This window comes from Pristiophorus japonicus, chromosome 15 (assembly GCF_044704955.1).
Source record: "Pristiophorus japonicus isolate sPriJap1 chromosome 15, sPriJap1.hap1, whole genome shotgun sequence".
In the NCBI taxonomy this organism is placed as follows: domain Eukaryota; kingdom Metazoa; phylum Chordata; class Chondrichthyes; family Pristiophoridae; genus Pristiophorus; species Pristiophorus japonicus.
Window position 1 is genome coordinate 26,724,118 of NC_091991.1, and position 18,917 is coordinate 26,743,034.

An 18,917-nucleotide genomic window follows, 5' to 3' on the forward strand; every position below is an offset into this window, starting at 1 on the left:
CCCTACATGAGTACCAGTCGTTGCTCACTTGTTGAAGCTTCACAAGATTATGAAGTAAAACCTTTGTCACCAAGGGGTACGGTAGCATAGTGGTTATATTACTGGACTAGTAATCCAGAGGTCGAGAGACATGAATTCAAATCTCACCATAGCAGCTGTGGAATATGAATTCATTTAATTGAATAAAAAGCTTGTAATGGGGAAACTACTCAATTGTCATAAAAAACCCTTCTAGTTCACTAATATACATTCGAGAAGGAATGTTGCCATTGTTACCTGACTTGGCCTATATGTGACTCCATACCACAGCAATGTGGTTGACTCTTAAGTGGCCTAGCAAGCCACTCAGTTGTATCAAACTGCTACAAGAAACAGTAAAAAGAATAAAGCAAAACACATCCCAGGAACAATTTTTTAAAAAATTAGAGCTAGGCTTTTCAAGGGTGATGCGAGGAAACAGTCCTTCGCACAAAGAGTAGTGGAAATCTGGAACTCTCCTTGAAAATCTTGGATCAGGTTAGGTCAATAGAAAATGTCAAAACTGTGATATATAGATTTCTGTTAGGCAAGAGTATTAAGGGTTATGCAACCAAGGTGGGTAGATGGAGTTAAGATGCAGATCAGCCATGATCTAATTGAATGACGGAACATGCTTGAGGGGCTGAATGGCCTACTCCTGTTCCTATAAGAGATTGCAGATTCCTTAAAAACATGTTATTAAGGTGTTAGTCGATTTATCCTAGATGTCAATTTCTAACATTTTATACATGGTTACATCTATATATAATTTAAAAGTACTTATATCAGGAGTGTTCATGCTTTTTGCTTTTTTTGTGGGGCCTACAGTTGCTACCACTGAGCCTCTGGAACTGTCTATAAAGTGAAATGTTTGCATTACTTTGCATATCATAGAATGATACAGCACAGAAGGAGGCCATTTGGCTCATCCTGTCTGTGTCTGTTCCATGTTGCTGATACTAACAGATGTTTGTTTAGCTGTAAACCAGCAGTGGTGCAGTAGCAATTTAAAAAGTGGACATACTGTACACCTTGCAAAAGTTCTTTCCCTAGGGAGTATCTCGGTGTCTAGGGCATGCATCCCTTCCCCCTTGTGATTTTGGAGTATTACATCTCTGCAGGGCAAAATTTAGCAATTGGTTGAAATAAGGTCTTGTATGTTACAGCACCAATCAAATATGCAATTCACTAAACATGAACAATTTTGGGCATCTCATTAGAAGAAGAATCATCATCATCATAGGCAGTCCCTCGAAATCGAGGAAGACTTACTTCCACTCTAAAGGTGAGTTCTCAGGTGACTGAACAATCCAATACGGGAATTACAGTCTCTGTCACAGGTGGGACAGAGAGTCATTGGAGGAAAGGGTGGATTTGGAGTCTGGTTTGCCACACGCTCCTTCCGCTGCCTGCACTTGTTTTCTGCATGCTCTCGGCGATGAGACTCGAGGTGCTCAGCGCCCTCTCGGATACTCTTCCTCCACTTAGGGCATTACTTTGCATACCATAAAATGATGCAGCACAATTAGTTATATAAGGATATATAACTAATGAATAAAGTACATTGTATTTCCCCCCCCACACACACAAGGTTGAGAGATGATCTAATCAAGATGTTTAAAATTATAAATTAATTCCATAGCATAGATTCAGATAAACTATTTCCTCTGGTGCAGAACAAGGGGGCATGCTCTTATTAAAACCTATTAACAAAACAGATAATCTGGTCATTATCACTTTGCTGTTTGTGGGAGTTTGCTGTGTGCAAATTGGCTGCCACATTTCCCACATTACAACTGTTACTACACTCCAAAGTATTTCATTGGCTGTAAAGCGCTTTGAAATATCCAGTGGTCATGAAAGGCATGATATAAGTGCTTGTCTTTCTTTCTTTTCTTATTTTCAAGAATGAAGTTGATAGATTTTTGTTAGCTAAAGGTATCAAGGCATATGTGTAAAAAGAGCAGTTGAAAAGTGGCTGGAGTGTTCCCCAGATTAGGGGGCACTTGATTTAATGTTTATTTGTCTCCCCCCAAAAGAGTTGAGGTACATATGGTTTGTTGGCTGCAGGCTGGTTTGCTGGCTGTAGTTTGGTTGGCTCCACCGGTACGCTCGCGGCCTTCCGCGAGAGGTGGACGCCGGAGGGACTGGAGTGCATCATCACCCCCGGCAACCAAATTTTAATTTGATTTTATGTTTTAAAGTTTAATTTGTTTTAATTGCCGGGTTTTAGTGTCCCCCTCCCCTTTTATAGGGGGCACTTGTAAATTATGTTTTTAGAGCCCAAAAAAAAACAACAAAATATATTTTAAAAAAAACAAAAAAAAGGGCCTTGCGAAATGTTTGGAGTGTCCCCCAGATCGGGGGTCACTTGACCTAATGTTTATTTGTCTCCTCTGAAAGAGTTGTAGTTTGGTTGGCTGGCTGGTGCCTGATTATGGATGGTGTCTGGTTCCTATTGATTGATAGCTGGCTGAACTTCCTGATCTGTAAGGTTCAGCTGCTCACTAGGTAAATTCACTTAGCCACCAAGAGAGTGTATACATATAATTGTTCAATATTTTATTATGTTTTTGTACATCATTGCGTAATAAGGCAACTCCAAAACGCAGGAAAATGCACAATGTCAAAAATCACAACTTTCAGCGGAGGGAGGGATGCATTTCAAAGACACCGAGACACTCCGTAGGGAAAGTGAGTCATGGCCAATATTTATCCCTCAATCAACATCACTAAAACAGATTATCTGGTCATTATCACATTGCTGTTCGTGGGAGCTTGCTGTGCGCGAATTGGCTGCCGCGTTTCCTACATTACAACAGTGATTACACTCCAAAAGTACTTCATTGGCTGTAAAGCGCTTTGGGACATTGGTGTTGGAATGCGCTATATAAATCCAAGTCTTTCTAGAAAAGGGGCGTCAGAGTCATGTCTGATAAATGGTTTTGAAAAAACGATCTTCCTGGAAGTCTCCTGCTATCCCAGCATGCCCCGCTGAGCACGTCATCCTGAAACCGGTCTATCTCACCTCAAGGGTGACGTCTCGGACACGCATGCGCATTGGGTAAACGTCCAATTTGAAAATACCGTTTTTTTTGGTAAAGAAAACTTCTTTTCAAAAATATATCATTTTGAGCCGCCGGGCCGGGTATAATAAATGAAATATATCGATGTAGTTTTTGTTTCAATTTTGGAGCAGTTTGACCTTTCACCCTTCAATGGCAGCGCACTGCTCAACCTCCGCGGAGCGTTTGTCGGTGAATCCCATTCAATAATATAAAATATATATATAAAAGCCGCCGCTCTCGATGGATAAAGGCCGGGACCAGGAGGAGGATTACGGCTACGATTTGTTTCCTCAGCACCAGACGGGGCAGCCGAGGAAAGGACTGCTGATGAAAAGCCTCTTAACGTTCAACCACAAGTGCCAGGTGATGCTGAAGATGGCCTTGGATACCAGTGAGTGGCTCAGGATCACACAGGACATACAGCCACTCGGCCCAACCAGCCCATGCCACCCATTTAAAACTGAGAGGAGGAGGAATTTCTTCTCTCAGATCTGTGGAATTCTCTGCCCCAGAGAACTGGCAGCTGGGTCATTGAATATATTTAAGGTGGAGATAGACAGATTTTTTTGAGCGATTAAGGGTTATGGGGAGCAGGTAGGGAAGTGGAGTTACGTCCAGTATCAGATCAGCCATGATCTTATTGAATGGTGGAGCAGGCTCGAGGGGCCAAATGGCCTACCCCTGCTCCTATTTCTTATGTTCTTATGCTCCACTCCAGCCTCCTCCCGTCTTTCCTCATTTAAATCTATCAGCATAACTGGGGGCATTGATTTAACATAGGAGGTTTACAGGGGATTTGAGGGGAAATTTCTTCATCCAGAGGGTGGTGGGGGTCTGGAACTCACTGCCTGAAAGGGTGGTAGAGGCAGAAACCCTCACCGCATTCAAAAAGTGGATGTGCACTTGAAGTGCAGTAACCACGGGGCTACGGACCAAGAGCTGGAAAGTGGGATTCGGCTGGATGACTCTTGGTCGGCCGGCACGGACACGATGGGCCGAAATAGCCTCCTTCCATGCTGTAAATTTCTATGATTTCTAACCATCTATTCCCTTCTCCCTCAAATGCTTGTCTAGCCTCCCCTTAAATGCATCTATACTATTTGCTTCAACCACTCCCTGTGGTAACGAATTCCATATTCTCACCACTCTCAGTAGCTTCCTGGACCAACAATTAAAACAAATCTTACATAGAATATACAGCACAGAAACAGGCCATTAGGCCCAACCAGTCCATGCTGGCGTTTATGCTTCACTTGAGCCTCCTTCCTCATCTAACTATCAGCATAACCATCTATTCCCTTCTCCCTCAAATGCTTGTCTAGCCTCCCCTTAAATGCATCTATACTATTTGCTTCAACCACTACCTGTGGTAAGAGTTCCACATTCTCACCACTATCTGAGTAAAGAAGTTTCTTCTGAATTGCCTATTGGATTTCTTGGTGACTATCATATTAATGGCCTCTATTTTTGCTCTTCCTCACATGGAAACCCTCTCTCTGTGTTTACTCTATCAAAATCTTGCATAATTTTAAAGACCTCTATTGGGTCACCCCTCAGCCTTCTCTTTTCAAGAGAAAAAGAGACCCAGCTCTGTGTGTGCCAGCTCATTCCACCCTGGAGACACTTGACAGCCTTTCTGTTTATACCAACAACACATCAGTAAACTTGCTCCTTTAAAGGTCCACTGTCACTATACTTTGTCCTTAAAAGGAGGTGGAAGCCAATTCAATCGTGACTTTTAAAAGGGAATTGGATAAGTACCTGAAGGGAGAAAAAATGTAGGGCTACGGGGAGAGGGTGGGGGGGGAGTGGGACTGGCTGAAGTGCTCTTGCAGAGAGCCGCCATGAGCTCGACGGACCGAATGGCCTCCTGTGCTGTAATCATTTTGTGATTCTAAGTCTCCTCCCATTCCATCTACTTCATCTCAGCCTTTCAGCATATCTTTCTATTCCTTTTTCTCTTATGTACTCGACTAGTTAGTGACAACGGCGGGTTCTAAACTTGCAAAGAATATGCAGTACAGAAACAGGCCATTCGGCCCAACTTGTCCGTGATGGTGTTTATACTCCGCACGAGTCTCATCCAATGTTCTCCCTAAATTTTTAATTTGGATGCATGGTCCCTTTGACGGGCTGTGTGGCCCATTCAAAGTTCCGCGCGAGCCGGTCCTGGGCTGCATGGGACAGGACGGTAGCTGTGCAGCCACACAACCTAGATGGAACGTTGGTCTTATCCCATTCTATCTACCTCATCAAAGCCTTTCAGCATGTCTTTATTCCCCTTTCTCTCATGTACTGATCTAGTCTCATTTTGAAAGCATCTGTGTTATTTGTCTCAACCACTTCCTGTGGAAGTGAGTTCCACATTCTAACCACTCTGAGTAAATAAATCTCCCTATGGCATTTATTATAAACTGTCTTGTATTTATGGTCCCGCTAAGCACTAATTCTAACCCGAATCCCAACCCCTACTCTGGAATCACTGACCCTTACTAGCAATGTTCCCTGTAATTTTGTTTGGTGCCGCGTGGCCCCTTTAATGCAGGCCATTCGAAATACCGCACATTCACGGTTTTTCACATTGAAAAGCCAGCTACGTGGGGTCCCTGAAGTGCTACGCAGCTTCCAGGGAACATTGCTTACTAGTAACCTTAACACCACATCACAGGTTGACTGTAGCGGTTTATGACCTTGGCACCAACCCGTAGTCCTAATGTTAACCCTAATCTTGGCCACTGACCCCAAATCACAGACCCTAACCCCAAATCCTAAACCTTAACATCAAATCACGCATTGTCAATAGTTAATGGCGATGTTGGCGATTAAGCAGATCGACTGCGGTGTCAATAGTCACTCTGTTTAAAAAAAAATTAGAGTGTTTCAAAGAAATTGTGATTGTCCTGAATCAGGTTGTTTAGTCCTGTTTTATCAACGATGGTTTAAATTCAGATCGCTGGAGAAATAGACTTGTAGGAGTCACTGAGCACATAACTAGAAGTGGAATGAATGCATACGATTGAGTTGCTTGATCATTAACTCTCCATGGATTCATGATTATTTGCATATGGCAGTAAGACTTTGTGATGAATACTTGCCAACTCGTTTGCAATTTTATTATGTTAAATTGCTCTAAAAATGCTTTATATGATGAATTATTTTGAAGTGCAGTTAAATTGCTGCAACTGCTTTGAGATGAATGACCAGTTAATCTGTTTTGGGGGCTGTTGCCTGAGGGAGATTTATTGCAAGGACACCAGATGACTCCCTGTGTTTAAATAGTTGCACAGGATCTTTAATGTTCCACTTCAACTACTGGCACAGGCAGAATGGGACCTCGGCTTAACATTGTATTCAAAGGGCCTCCAATAGTGCACTTAGCACCTCCACAAGTACCTGCAGTTGAGCCAGCCACATTCTAGGAAAATTATGGGATGGGCCAAGCCTGCTTTGAGATGCTTGTGATATTACGACGGCAAACAATGTCAAGGTATGGCCATCTACATGATCCTACCCATTCCTGAGACTTGTTTTCCCTGCAAAATAAATCTTACATAGAATATACGGCACAGAAACAGGCCATTCGGCCCAACCAGTCCATGCCGGCATTTATGCCCCACTCGAGCCTCCTTCCTCATCTAACTATCAGCATAACCCTCTATTCCCTTCTCCCTCATATGCGTATCTAGCTTTGCCTTAAATGTATCTATACTATTCGCCACAATAACTCCCTGTGGTAGCAAGTTCCATATTCTCACCACTCTCTGGTTAAGCAGTTTCTTCTGAATTCCTTATTGGATTTCTTGGTGACAATCTTCTATTGCTGGCCTCTAGTTTTGCTCTTCCCACAATTGGAAACACACTCTGTCCACTCGATCAAAATCTTTCATAATTTTAAAGGCCTTTATTACGTCACCCCTCAACCTTCCCTTTTCAAGTCTGTTAATCCTTTCCTGATACAACCTATGCCTCTGAGTCAGATGGTTGTGGGTTCAAGCCCCACTCCAGAGACCTGAGCACATAATCCAAACAGATGCTGTCTTTCGGAAGAGACGTTAAACCGACGGCCCATCTGCCCTCTCGGGTGGATGTAAATGATCCCACTGCACTACTTTGAAGAAGAGCCGTGGAGTTAATCCCGGTGTCCTGCCCAATATTTATCCCTCAATCAACATAACATAAAAAACAGATTATCTGGTCATTATCACATTGCTGTTTGTGGGAGCTTGCTGTGCTCAAATTGGCTGTAAAGCACTTTGAGACATCGGTGGTCGTGAAAGGCGCTAGATAAATCCAAGTCTTTTTTAATCCTTGGCTATCTCAACGTCATCCAAAGAATACTTATGTTGCCGATTTTCTCTTAGGTAGTATAAAATTTGCATGCATTAAATGCCATAATTTGTTCAACTCATTTTGTAGTTCCCAAGTTGTCTTTTTAGAATCAACTACAAGTTTGATCAATTTGTGTCAAGTTTCTGAATCCAAATGAATGGTCAGTTTGTATACACGTTCATCATTGCAATCTGATTTCTGCAGATCCGTTTGCCAAACTTCTCATCGATGCCATGAAAAGTTCAGGATGGTAAGTTTAAACTTCTAATTGAAGCTGCTTTTTAGCATTTCTCAAACTCTTGTTTGTCTACATTATTCTAAACTCGTACTGAAATTTGCATTTTAACTATCGGTTATGACTATTAAGTTGATTCCATTGCACGGAATTGCAAAGGGACGGGAGTGCAGATTAACTGTAAGATGCATACCATCAAATATGACTCGTATGGCAAAAGTACTTGTTGGGGTAAAAGGAAGACTTCTCGTCCTCGAGGTGGACTCCCTGATATAAGGAGTCGAGACCTGCCCTCTGTATAGCGACCATGGATTCACTCAGACGAAAACTTCGGTTCACCGATTTATTATTCGAACATGCTCGTGAAATGGCAGTTGTCAGCTCCTGATTACTCTGGAGGATCCCTTAACCATTCTCCCGTCTGAGCAGAAACTGCTTTGTTTTAATTACTGTGAATCTGGAAAGCAGCTGGTAGCGGCATTTTAGAGGATCAGTGGCTGGCCATCTGCATGGCCCATGTGTGCTTCATACTACCTTATTCAACCCTGTCATTCTGTGTATATGTTACAGGGGGCCATCATCTGCACAAACAGTTGGTACTGTCTTTCTTATTCAGACTATACATGTTTATACTTTCCCTTGTTCCTTTTTAATGATAAAAATCCTCTTTTTAAAAAAAGAACATAGACTGTTGATACAATATGTATAATATTCACCCAGAAAATCCATTTAGGTTGTAGCCCTGAACAGGAATTCCTTGCTCTGAAGAAAGCCTACACCGTATATTAATCCAGATCCCCAGAATGTTGTCACTATTCCTCCACAGACATAGTAAATCTTTAGATGGCTGTAATAAAAACAGAACATGCTGGAAACACTCAGCAGGTCAGGCAGCATCTGCGGAGAGAAAGAGAGTTTCAGGTCAATGACCTTTCGTCAGAACTGAAAGAAGTTGAAAATAAACAACTTTTAAGCAAATACAGAGCCAGAGAAAAGGGGGGTGGGGACATGAAAAGAACAAAGAGGAACATCTGTGAGGGTGGAGGGCAGAAGTGATTAAATGACAAAAGAAAAGAAAGACTTGCATTTATATAGCACCTTTCATGACTACCGAACGTCTCAAAGCGTTTTACAGCCAACGAAGTCGTTTTGGAGTGTAGTCACTGTTATAATGTGGGAAACGCGCAACAGCAAAGTGATAATGACCAGATAATCTGTTTTTGTTATGTTGATTGAGGGATAAATATTGGCCAGGACACCGGGGATAACTCCCCTGCTCTTCTTCGAAATAGTGCTGTGGGATCTTTTACGTCCACCTGAGAGGGCAAACAGGGCCTCGGTTTAATATCTCATCTGAAAGATGGCACCTCCAACAGTGCAGCACTCCCTCAACACTACACTGGAGTGTCAGTCTAGATTTATGTGTTCAAGTCTCTGGAGTGGGACTTGAACCCATAACCTTCTGACTCAGAGGCAAATGGATGATGGTGAAGGCGAAAGGGAGTGTTAATGCGACAATTAAAGAAACATAAGATTGATCTGGAGGAGCTGCAAATGGTTACGTAGAATAGCTGCCCCCCCGTCCCTTACCCCATCTATACATGCTTAAAAAGCTGTCCCAGTTCTGACGAAAAGTCATCGACCTGAAACGTTAACTCTCTCTCTGACCTGCTGAGTATTTCCAGCATTTCTGTTTTTGTTTCAGATTTCCAGCATCTGCAGTATTTTGCTTTTGCTTTAGATGACTACAGCAAGAGCAGCCAAATGATATTTACAATATTTTGTGTCTTCAGCACTGTTTATAAGGATCGTCACTTTGCCTGCGAAGACTGTGATGCATCGGTCAGTGGAGGCTTTGATGCTGAAATATCACAGGTGAGTAATGTACCTAATATCATAGTATGATACAGCACAGAAGAAGGCCATTCGGCTCATCGTGCCTGTGCCGGCTCTTTACAAGAGCTCGCCAGTTAGTCCCACTCCCCTGCTCTTTCCCCATAGCCCTGTAATTTTTTTCCCTTCAGGTATTTATCCAATTTTCTTTTAAATGTTACTATTGAATCTGCTTCTATGACCCTTTCAGGCATTGCATTCCAGATCACAACTCGCTGCATAAAATAACTGTTTCTTCACATCGCCTCTACTTTTGCTAATCACCTTAAATCTGTGTCCTCTGGTTACCGACCCTTCTGCTGCTGGAAGCAGTTTCTTCTTATTTACTCTATCAAAACCGTTCATGATTTTGAAAACCTCTACCAAACTTTCTCTTAACCATTTCCAGACCAGTACACGTTCAAGTTAAAATAAATGTCGCGTCTAAATAAAACGAAGAAAAAAAATAACACTAGAAAAAAGGATTTCACTAGTGTGAGAAAAAAGTCTTGAAATTGCAATGTTTGGTGTAAGAACATAAATACGAGCAGGAGTAGGCCATTCGGCCCCTCGAGCCTGCTCCGCCATTCAATAAGGTCATGGTTGATCTCTGCAGCAGAGCTTGGTCTCCAGTCGTCTTGGTTAACCCTTGCCACTGGATCAAGACCTAGCTCTGTCAAGCCTGTGTGGTGGCTGGTGTGCAACGGCCACCCCACATTAAAAGAATCCATGCACAGGCATCTTCCATCCTTCAGTATGTAGTTCGGGACCTAGAATGTCAGGTCCCTCATTGAAACACCTGTGAACTCATCCCATTTTGGTGTAGAAGCAAGTCATCCTCGATACGAGGGACTTCCTAATACTAATAGGCTGTTCTTCTACCTCAACTCCACTTTCCTGCACCATCCCCATATCCCTTGTTTACCTTAATATCCAAACATCTATCAATCTCTGTCTTGAATATACTCAACGCCTGAGCATCCACAGCTCTCTAGGGTTGAGAATTCCAAAGATTCACCACCTGAGTGAAGAAATTTCTCCTCATCTCAGTTCTATATGGCCGACCCCTTATTCTGAAACTGACCCCTGGTTCCATACTCCCTAGCCAGGGGAAACATCCTCCCTGCATCTACCCTGTCTAGCCCTGTAAGAATTTTGTATGTTTTGTATTGGTGTAAGCTGGTTAATGCCATATTTTATAATAGCAAAGGAATTTCATACAAATGCATGAAGATACTGTAATTTCAAATCAAAGTAAATAAGTGCTAAATCTTTATTTGCGTTATTTGCAACATTGAATTCCTCCACCTCCTTGCTGATTTACATGTAAAAGATTGCAAATACTCCCACCTCCTTGCTGATTTTCTACATAAAAACTAAAAAAAATTATAGGAAAATAAAAAAAAATACACCTAGCTTTATATTCCTCCCGTGATTTTTGTTTCTTTAATTAAACACAGAATCATAGAATTTACAGCACAGAAACAGGCCATCAAGCAATGTTCCCTGTAAGCTGTGCTTTGTTCTGCGGGGATGTTACTTTTAATCCATGGTCCCTTTAAGTTTCTGCGTATATGCAATTTTTACAATGAGGAAGCCAGTAAATGGCCTGCACGGGTCCTTTCCCAGTGCTGAGCACAACATTGCCATCAACCCAACTATTCTATGCTCCACACGAGCCTCCTCCCACCCTACTTCACCTAACCCTCTCAGCATGTCCTTCTATTCCTTTCTCTCTCATGTACTTACCTAGCTTTCCCTTAAATGCATCATGTTAACAACCGTGAAGTTAATGATAATAATTGACAATAAATGTGTGACATGAGCATGGAAGGAAAACATCAAAAATGTACAGCTTTAACAAATCAGTTTGTTTCTCGTGTTAATTATTTTAAAACTTAAGAAGTGGCTGTCCTGATTTGCATACAGTACCTGAACTTGTAGCATCATCTGATGTTCTTCTCCTTCCTTTGCCCTCAATTCTGTCACGGTGGTTCTAGAATGCACCAGCATGTTTCATGGTGATGTCGGCAATGCAGAGAATCAACTGCTTCAGCCCTCATGAGGTGGAATAATCAGTGTCATTATTGGTAGATGAGTCACTTTTGCTCTTGTCCATACTGTGCCAATTTAAGCGCTTTCACAGACTTTTCTCCTGACTTGATGAACTCACTTAAAGAATGCAGGCTTTTAATGCATGCTGCTAGCTAGTCTGCCTAATTGATTATTAAAATATGCCTGCAGATCTTCTTATGTAATAACTTCATTTCATATAAACTGAAAACATTGTAACTTACATTGGTTTTGTACCCAAGTAACCTTGAAGCTTCTGCCTCATTATGTTACACTTTTTTCACATTTTTGAAGCACAGTAATGCATTGTCATGAATAACGTTTTAAAAGTACTGGATGTTGTACACCCTGTACCAGAGAGAAACTTTTTAGCTATAATAATTGACCACGTTATCACGCCATTTCGCAGTACAGTTGAAGACTTTCTATCATGTCTTTCATGTGTTTTTGAATTCAAGATTGTTCTATGCCAGAATAATATCCACCAGCAACGGCACATGAACCGGGTCGTGACCCATGAGTTAGTACATATGTTTGATCACTGCCGTGCACATGTGGATTGGTTTCACAATATAAAGCACCTGGCCTGCTCGGAGGTAAGATTACCCTGTGGGAGGGGAGGGTAAAAATCTCGGTATGGTAGCTATTCTGAATGGTATCTAATTACATCTGGATTTATCTCGAAGTTTATTTTTCTTTTGTTTTTGAAATCCACAATTTGTAACACTCCCATTTTCTCAGAAGAACAGTGAAGCGGGTGTGCTCTAATGTTATTCGCTAAGGACATATCTGCTGCCTGGCATTGGTTTCGGTATTTTTAATTTATTCATTCATGGGATGTGGGCATTGCTGGCAAGGTCAGCATTTATTGCTCATTCCTAATTGCCCTTGAGGAGGTGCTGGTGAGCTGCCTTCGTGAACCGCTGCAATCCGTGTGATGAAGATACTCCCACAGTGCTATTAGAGAGGGAGTTCCAGAATTTTGACCCAGCGACGATGAAGGAATGGTGATATACTTCCAAGTCAGGATGGTGCGTGACTTGGAGGGGAACTTGCAGGTGATGTTGTTCCCATGCGCCTGCTGCCCTTGTCCTTCCAGGTGGTAGAGGTCATGGGTTTGGGAGGTGCTGCCGAAGAAGCCTTGGTGAGTTGCTGCAGTGCATCTTGTAGATGGTACACACTGCAGCCAGGAGGCGCCGGTGGTGGAGGGAGTGAATGGTTTTTAAAGTGGTGCAAGCTTTCTTTCTGTATTATTTACGATACGTAGGGGCTGGTTGTCATCTGCTGTCATAAATCAGTCCTCAGTGGTTAAGAATTTGTTGCTAATCTGGCCAGAATTTTCTCCATCATGGCCTCCATTGGGGATCGGAGCCTCTGCATCCTCTTCCAAAACAAGGGATGTAAACCTCTATTCATAGATGTTGGTGTGAGTGTGGTGTAGCCAGACTTGCCTGGCATCTATTCAATAGGCCTGTTCCTAATTCTTCCAAAATCTCAGATATTTAGGGATTCTTTGCACGTCTTCTGTTAACTGGACCATGAGCAAACCATAAAAGTATGCAGTACAGAAGGAGACCATTCATCTCAGCATGTCCAGAGTAATCCAAAATAACCCCACTAATCTCTCTTCATAGCCCTGTATCTTCCTCTGTTTTAAATATTTATCCAATTTTCCCTTAAAATATGGCATGGAGTCCGCCTCAGCTACTAGTCTAGGTCCTCTGGTTTACTAGTTCAGTAACATAACTATGATGCTACCCTTCCCCCTTTATGTTGGCAGGACCATACAATTGGATTCAAAAATAAATGAAACATTATTGGGAATGGGATGTTTTTCTACATCATAAATGCAATTTGTTGTTGAGATGTTTATATCCAGATATCTCTTTCCTGACTGCCCTTAGGAAGATTGTGTCCTGGAGTTGTGTTGTGATCTGTCAATTGAAAGTCACAAAGTCTAACTGAGCCAAACAGAAATCTGAACATCTGCCTGCTCAACTGGTCCCAGTGGGAGAAATACTATAAAGTAGCACATCCTGAGGTTAATTAGAGTCTAATTACTATTGGTTAGGAAAGATTGTTTTAAATAAAATGTGACGTATCAATGCCACCCATCCTCCAGATACTGAAAGAAAGACTTGCGTTTATATAGCGCCTTTCACGACCACCGGACGTCTCAAAGTGCTTTACAGCCAATGAAACACTTTTGGAGTGTAGTCACTGTTGTAATGTAGGAAGCACGGCAGCCAACTTGCGCACAGCAAGCTCCCACAAACAGCAATGTGATAGTGACCAGATAATGTTATGTTGATTGAGGGATAAATATTAAGCAGGATACCAGAGATAACTGCCCTGCTCTTCTTCGAAATAGTGCCATGGGATCTTTTACGTCCACCTGAGAGGGAAGACGGGGCCTCGGTTTAATGTCTCATCCGAAAGTCGGCACCTCCGACAGTGCAGCACTCCCTCAGCAAAAGGGTCATTAGTTTCCCAATTCTGTAGATTGGCGGCTACTTATAATTTCCAGCCTCTTCTTTCTTGTTCAGAGGACAGAATACCAAATCAGACGAAGCCAGTGAGAAAGAACTTGCTCTTCATTTAAAAAAAAAGTTACTTGTTCATTGCTACCTGCTGATTTGCGGCTGTTTTCTGAGTATATATGCACCGAGCAGGTGCATGTGTGGTTTTTGAGGAATGACAGTCATGCTAGATGCTACACTTCTATTATGTTGCGAGGTATACTGATTGACCTTTTACATTTTCAACAGATTCGAGCTGCTAATCTCAGTGGCGAATGTACCTTCGTGAATGAATTGAGCAGATTCCATTTTGGTCTAAAACAACACCATCAAGTGAGTACGAAAATACTGTACAACATTTCGCACGTATGCCAGGAATTCCATCAGGGATTTTCCCGATTGCCCACCGTAACTTTGGCAGCAATCCCATTTACACATCTGCCTGGGGTTTCCACTGATCTTCTGTCCAAGTTATGGCGGCCAATTGGGAAAATCCCCATGGAGATTCCTGGCGATGATATTTAGACCGAATCCTCGGTGTCTAGCTTTTAAAGGTGTATACACTCGATGATGAGACAATTGCAAGAGGTTAAAGGTGTTTATACTTCCCCTTATAAACATCGTACTCTAAATGTAACTCTATTCAACAGCTACAGTTAGAATGCTCTGTTTATTCTACCATATGTATTTAGCCTTGGCAAGAGGGATGAAAAACACATATCAAATTTTTTTTCATCATTTGGTTACAATGTTTAATGGTTGATCCATGCTTAACAAGGTGAGTAAGGATTAGACTGTTTTGTGCCATTGTATAGTATTGTGGGAAAACTAAATATGTATTGCATTAAACCTGTATTTTTTTAAAAAATTGGTGGCACATTATTGTGAATATATTATAGCCTGATCAGGAAAGGGGTCTCATAAGAACATAAATTAGGAGCAGGAGTAGGCCTTTCGACCCCTCGAGCCTGCTCCACCATTCAATGACTGATCTACCTCAACTCCACTTTCCTGCACTATCCCCATATCCCTTGATTCCCTTAATATCCAAACATTTATCTATCTCTGTCTTGAATATACTCAAAGACTGAGCCTCCACAGCCCTCTGGGGTAGAGAATTCCAAAGATTAACCACCCTCTGAGTGAAGAAGTTTCTCCTCATCTCAGTCCTAAATGGCCGACCCCTTATTCTGAAACTCTGACCCCTGGTTCTAGACTCCCCAGCCAGAGGAAACATCCTCCCTACATCTACCCTGTCGAGCCCTGTAAGAATTGTGTATGTTTCAATGAGATCACCTCTCATTTTTCCAAACTCTCGAAGATAGGCATAGTCCACTCAATCTCTCTTCATAGGACAATCCCCCCAACCCAGTGGGAATCAGTCTGGTGAATCTTCATTGCACTCCCTCAATGGACAGGTATATTCTTCCTTAGATAAGGAGACCAAAACTGTACATAATGCTCCAGGTGTCGAGTAGAGACTGGGTACTTGCTCTCTCCGATGGAGAGAAGGATGTCCAGTTCATCGCCATTGGCCACTCTTGCACTCCTCCGAGTGACGGGCAGAAAAGCAACGTGTGTGCAGGCTAATTCCTCCTGGCCAAGCTGTGGCGGAATGGGCACGAATCTGCAATCATTACAGTTGTGTAACTTGCAATGTGCTGGGTAGGAGGGAGTGCGTATCCACAAACTTTTAATTTGTTTAAAGTGATGAGATATCTTCTAAAAATAATATACCGAACACTCCGTTTAGTCTCTACGAAAAGGGATTCAGTCCACCTTTTTGCTTGTGCATAGTATTTCACGTGCACTGAGCTATGTAATTGTGCTGTTTATTCGGAATAAGGCTCCGACATTAACCTGTGCTTTTTTTCACCCAGAAATGCGTGCGTGAGCGAGCCAGTCGTTCCATACTGGCTGTTCGCAAAGTCAGTCAAGAAATTGCAGAGAAAGCTGTTGATGATGTTTTTGATATCTGCTTTAATGACCACGAACCTTTTGGGAGAATTCCACACAGTAAGAAGGACGCAAAATATGCCCATCGGGACTTTCAGAACCGGAATCGATATTACTCGAATCTTTGAGAAGATGTCAGACCTACTAGTAAATTAATTTGTAATAAAATCCTCCGAACATTATTACACAAGCCATAGTTGCTAAAATCAATTATTGTTGTGTTTTACAAATGAGAAAATTTCCCTGAATACTTGTTTAGTCAACTTGTTAATAGAAATAAGCAAAATATTTGAATTTGACTGGATTTAAATCCTCTTTGTTTTGACCTTGTCAAATTTTAATGTTAGTTTCGCTAAAGTAGTTCCACTTTGTGGTGTTCATTTCCCAGTTTTACATATACTTACTATAATTACCATGAAATAATCTAAATTGTGCTAGATAAATTAAATAGAGTAATCTAATTGAAAGTAACTTCAAAGGACATGCATTGTTTAAAGTGCCAATCCAAGCAAACTGATATTTGCTTATTCTTGTTACTAGTATAAGCTTAAATCGTAATTATATTATCCCTTTTAAAAGTCAAAGCACGGCTCTCTGACAGCTCAATGAGTAAACGTATCACAAGGTGTCCGTACAGCGAAGTAAAGTCCTGGGTTTGGTTCCCCGGGCTGGGGATTAACTGCAATGGGCATGCAGCACTTCATACGAGTCCTGAAGTTGGTCAGGGTTTTCACTCCTGCTTGCTTCCATGCCAAGCGTGTGGACCTGGGTGGGATTGGTAAAGGTGAAAAAAGAAACCTCGCTTGGATGTGATGCCGCACAACGTTAAATAGCCTGTCAGCACTCCGTGTCTAGGCTCACCAAAGAAGAATGTCAATTTCCACAAGACACCAAAGGGTTGCCGATGTCCATGAAGAACACTCCAGCTGTCTTTAAGAGAGGAAGACTAGGCCGAGAAAGGAAAAAGTAAACCAGTGCAACAACTTGCATGACGTTATTTTTGGTTTAAATCGTGAATAGGACCCTGGGGACATAGCACTAACTTGGAGGGAGCAACTACTCACCCCCCTCACCCCATATTAATATTGTCAATTGCTGGCTGGCAGCCTATTTGCCCATATTTTAAGTTAAATCTGCACATTCTTCTACATTATGTAAAGCTGGAAAAATGTAAATAATTTAACTGCAAAAAGGAAGGGTGCTAAATGAGTGCTGAAAACCAATGGTAACAAACATTGAACAATCAAGCCTCAAACCAAAACATATCACTGAAGGCTAGAATTAACTGGCAGAACTTTTGACTTGTATAATTTTGACTTGTATTTTCCTCTCTTCTGTTTGTGTGCATTCAAGGGTTACAATAAGCCAAGGATTTCTGAGCTGAGATATTTGATCCCAAATGGCAGTGTGATAACTGCAGAATTCTGGCATAGCTCAAGCAGGAGAATTTATTTCATTCATCAACTTTGATGTGACTGCAGATAGATAGAATAAACTAGTTATAAATAACAAAAGTCAAAATTTCCAGCAATCATCTGCCCAAACCAATTTAAAACCGAGTTGAGAAGGAATTTCTTCTCCCAGAGGGTTGTGAATCTGTGGATTTCTCTGCCCAAGGAAGCAGTTGAGGCTAGCTCATTGAATGTTTTTAAGTCAAAGATAGATAGATTTTTAACCAATAAGGGTTATGGGGAGCAGGCGGGTAAGTGGAGCTGAGTCCACGGCCAGATTAGCCATGATCTTGTTGGGTGGCGGAGCAGGCTCGAGGGGCTAGATGGCCTACTCCTGTTCCTAATTCTTATGTTCTTATGCTCTTATTAATGTTGGGGAAGTCCAGATCCAGGGGTCACAGTCTAAGGATAAGGGATAAGCCATTTAGGACCGAGATGAGGAGAAACTTCTTCACCCAGAGAGTGGTGAACCTGTGGAATTCTCTACCACAGAAAGTTGTTGAGGCTAATTCACTAAATATATTCAAAAAGGAGTTAGATGTAGTCCTTACTACTAGGGGGATCAAGGGGTATGGCGAGAAAGCAGGAATGGGGTACTGAAGTTGCATGTTCAGCCATGAATTCATTGAATGGCGGTGCAGGCTCGAAGGGCCGAATGGCCTACTCCTGCACCTATTTTCTATGTTTCTATGTTTCTAAACATGGACAAGCAAGTTGCCAAGTATTTACTACAAGTCTGCTGTATGAGAAGTTATATGTATTGGTAACATATATGACCAAGCACATGTACGATTCAAATAAATACAGCAATATTAAAGTGCATTTTCCAATTACATGTATTGATCGATTGCTGTACCATGCAATTAGGCTACCTGTATATATATCTACAAGATTGTAAGTGGCTATTTAAAATGTTAGACATGTCAAGCGTGTAACTTCATAACTAATATTCTTTGACCTTTATGTAGCCATGATTGATAGATTTGCATACATGTGGTCGATTTTCTGGTAATTCTATTTCACTTTTACTGTTGGACAGGAGAGAAAAGCAGTTTAATTTATTTTAATGTAAACATGACCACTTCAACTATAAAACTCCATTCCATGTGTGCTGTTCTGTTTAATTCTCTTTTTGGGTTCCTAGTTTTTTTTAATAAATATTGTTTTTGGTATTTATCTTTTCTAATGACACAGGTAGCAGCATAGAGAGGCCATTATCATTGTATCTGCCATATATGTAGAAAAGTATAGTGATTCAGAAATGAACTGCCTTGCAGTTACCCTTTGGGACCAGGATCAGATCATCATTCATACCTTGAGGCTATGCTCAACGTGTAACTGAGAATAATCACTGAAAAATTGACTCCTTTAGAGATTTGATGCATTTAAAAGTCAT

General features: G+C 41.6%; 1 protein-coding gene across 1 annotated transcript; it reads left to right on the forward strand.

Annotated features, from left to right (window-relative positions):
- The first annotated feature begins 3,245 nt into the window (after positions 1-3,245).
- Positions 3,246-16,392, forward strand: atp23 (ATP23 metallopeptidase and ATP synthase assembly factor homolog). The gene is made up of 6 exons (XM_070901599.1): positions 3,246-3,477; positions 7,620-7,665; positions 9,444-9,525; positions 12,054-12,191; positions 14,364-14,447; positions 15,995-16,392. The coding sequence occupies exons 1-6, from the start codon at positions 3,327-3,329 to the stop codon at positions 16,196-16,198; spliced, it is 705 nt and encodes a 234-aa protein (XP_070757700.1). The 5' UTR covers positions 3,246-3,326; the 3' UTR covers positions 16,199-16,392.
- The last annotated feature ends 2,525 nt before the right edge of the window (positions 16,393-18,917 follow it).

Excerpts from the sequence above, each read along its gene's own strand:
- atp23 (XM_070901599.1), top strand. The coding sequence starts at position 3,327 with ATGGATAAAGGCCGGGACCAGGAGGAGGATTACGGCTACGATTTGTTT. Across the intron at positions 9,526-12,053 it reads TTGATGCTGAAATATCACAG|ATTGTTCTATGCCAGAATAA; the intron begins GTGAGTAATGTA and ends TTTGAATTCAAG. Across the intron at positions 14,448-15,994 it reads GTCTAAAACAACACCATCAA|AAATGCGTGCGTGAGCGAGC; the intron begins GTGAGTACGAAA and ends TTTTTCACCCAG.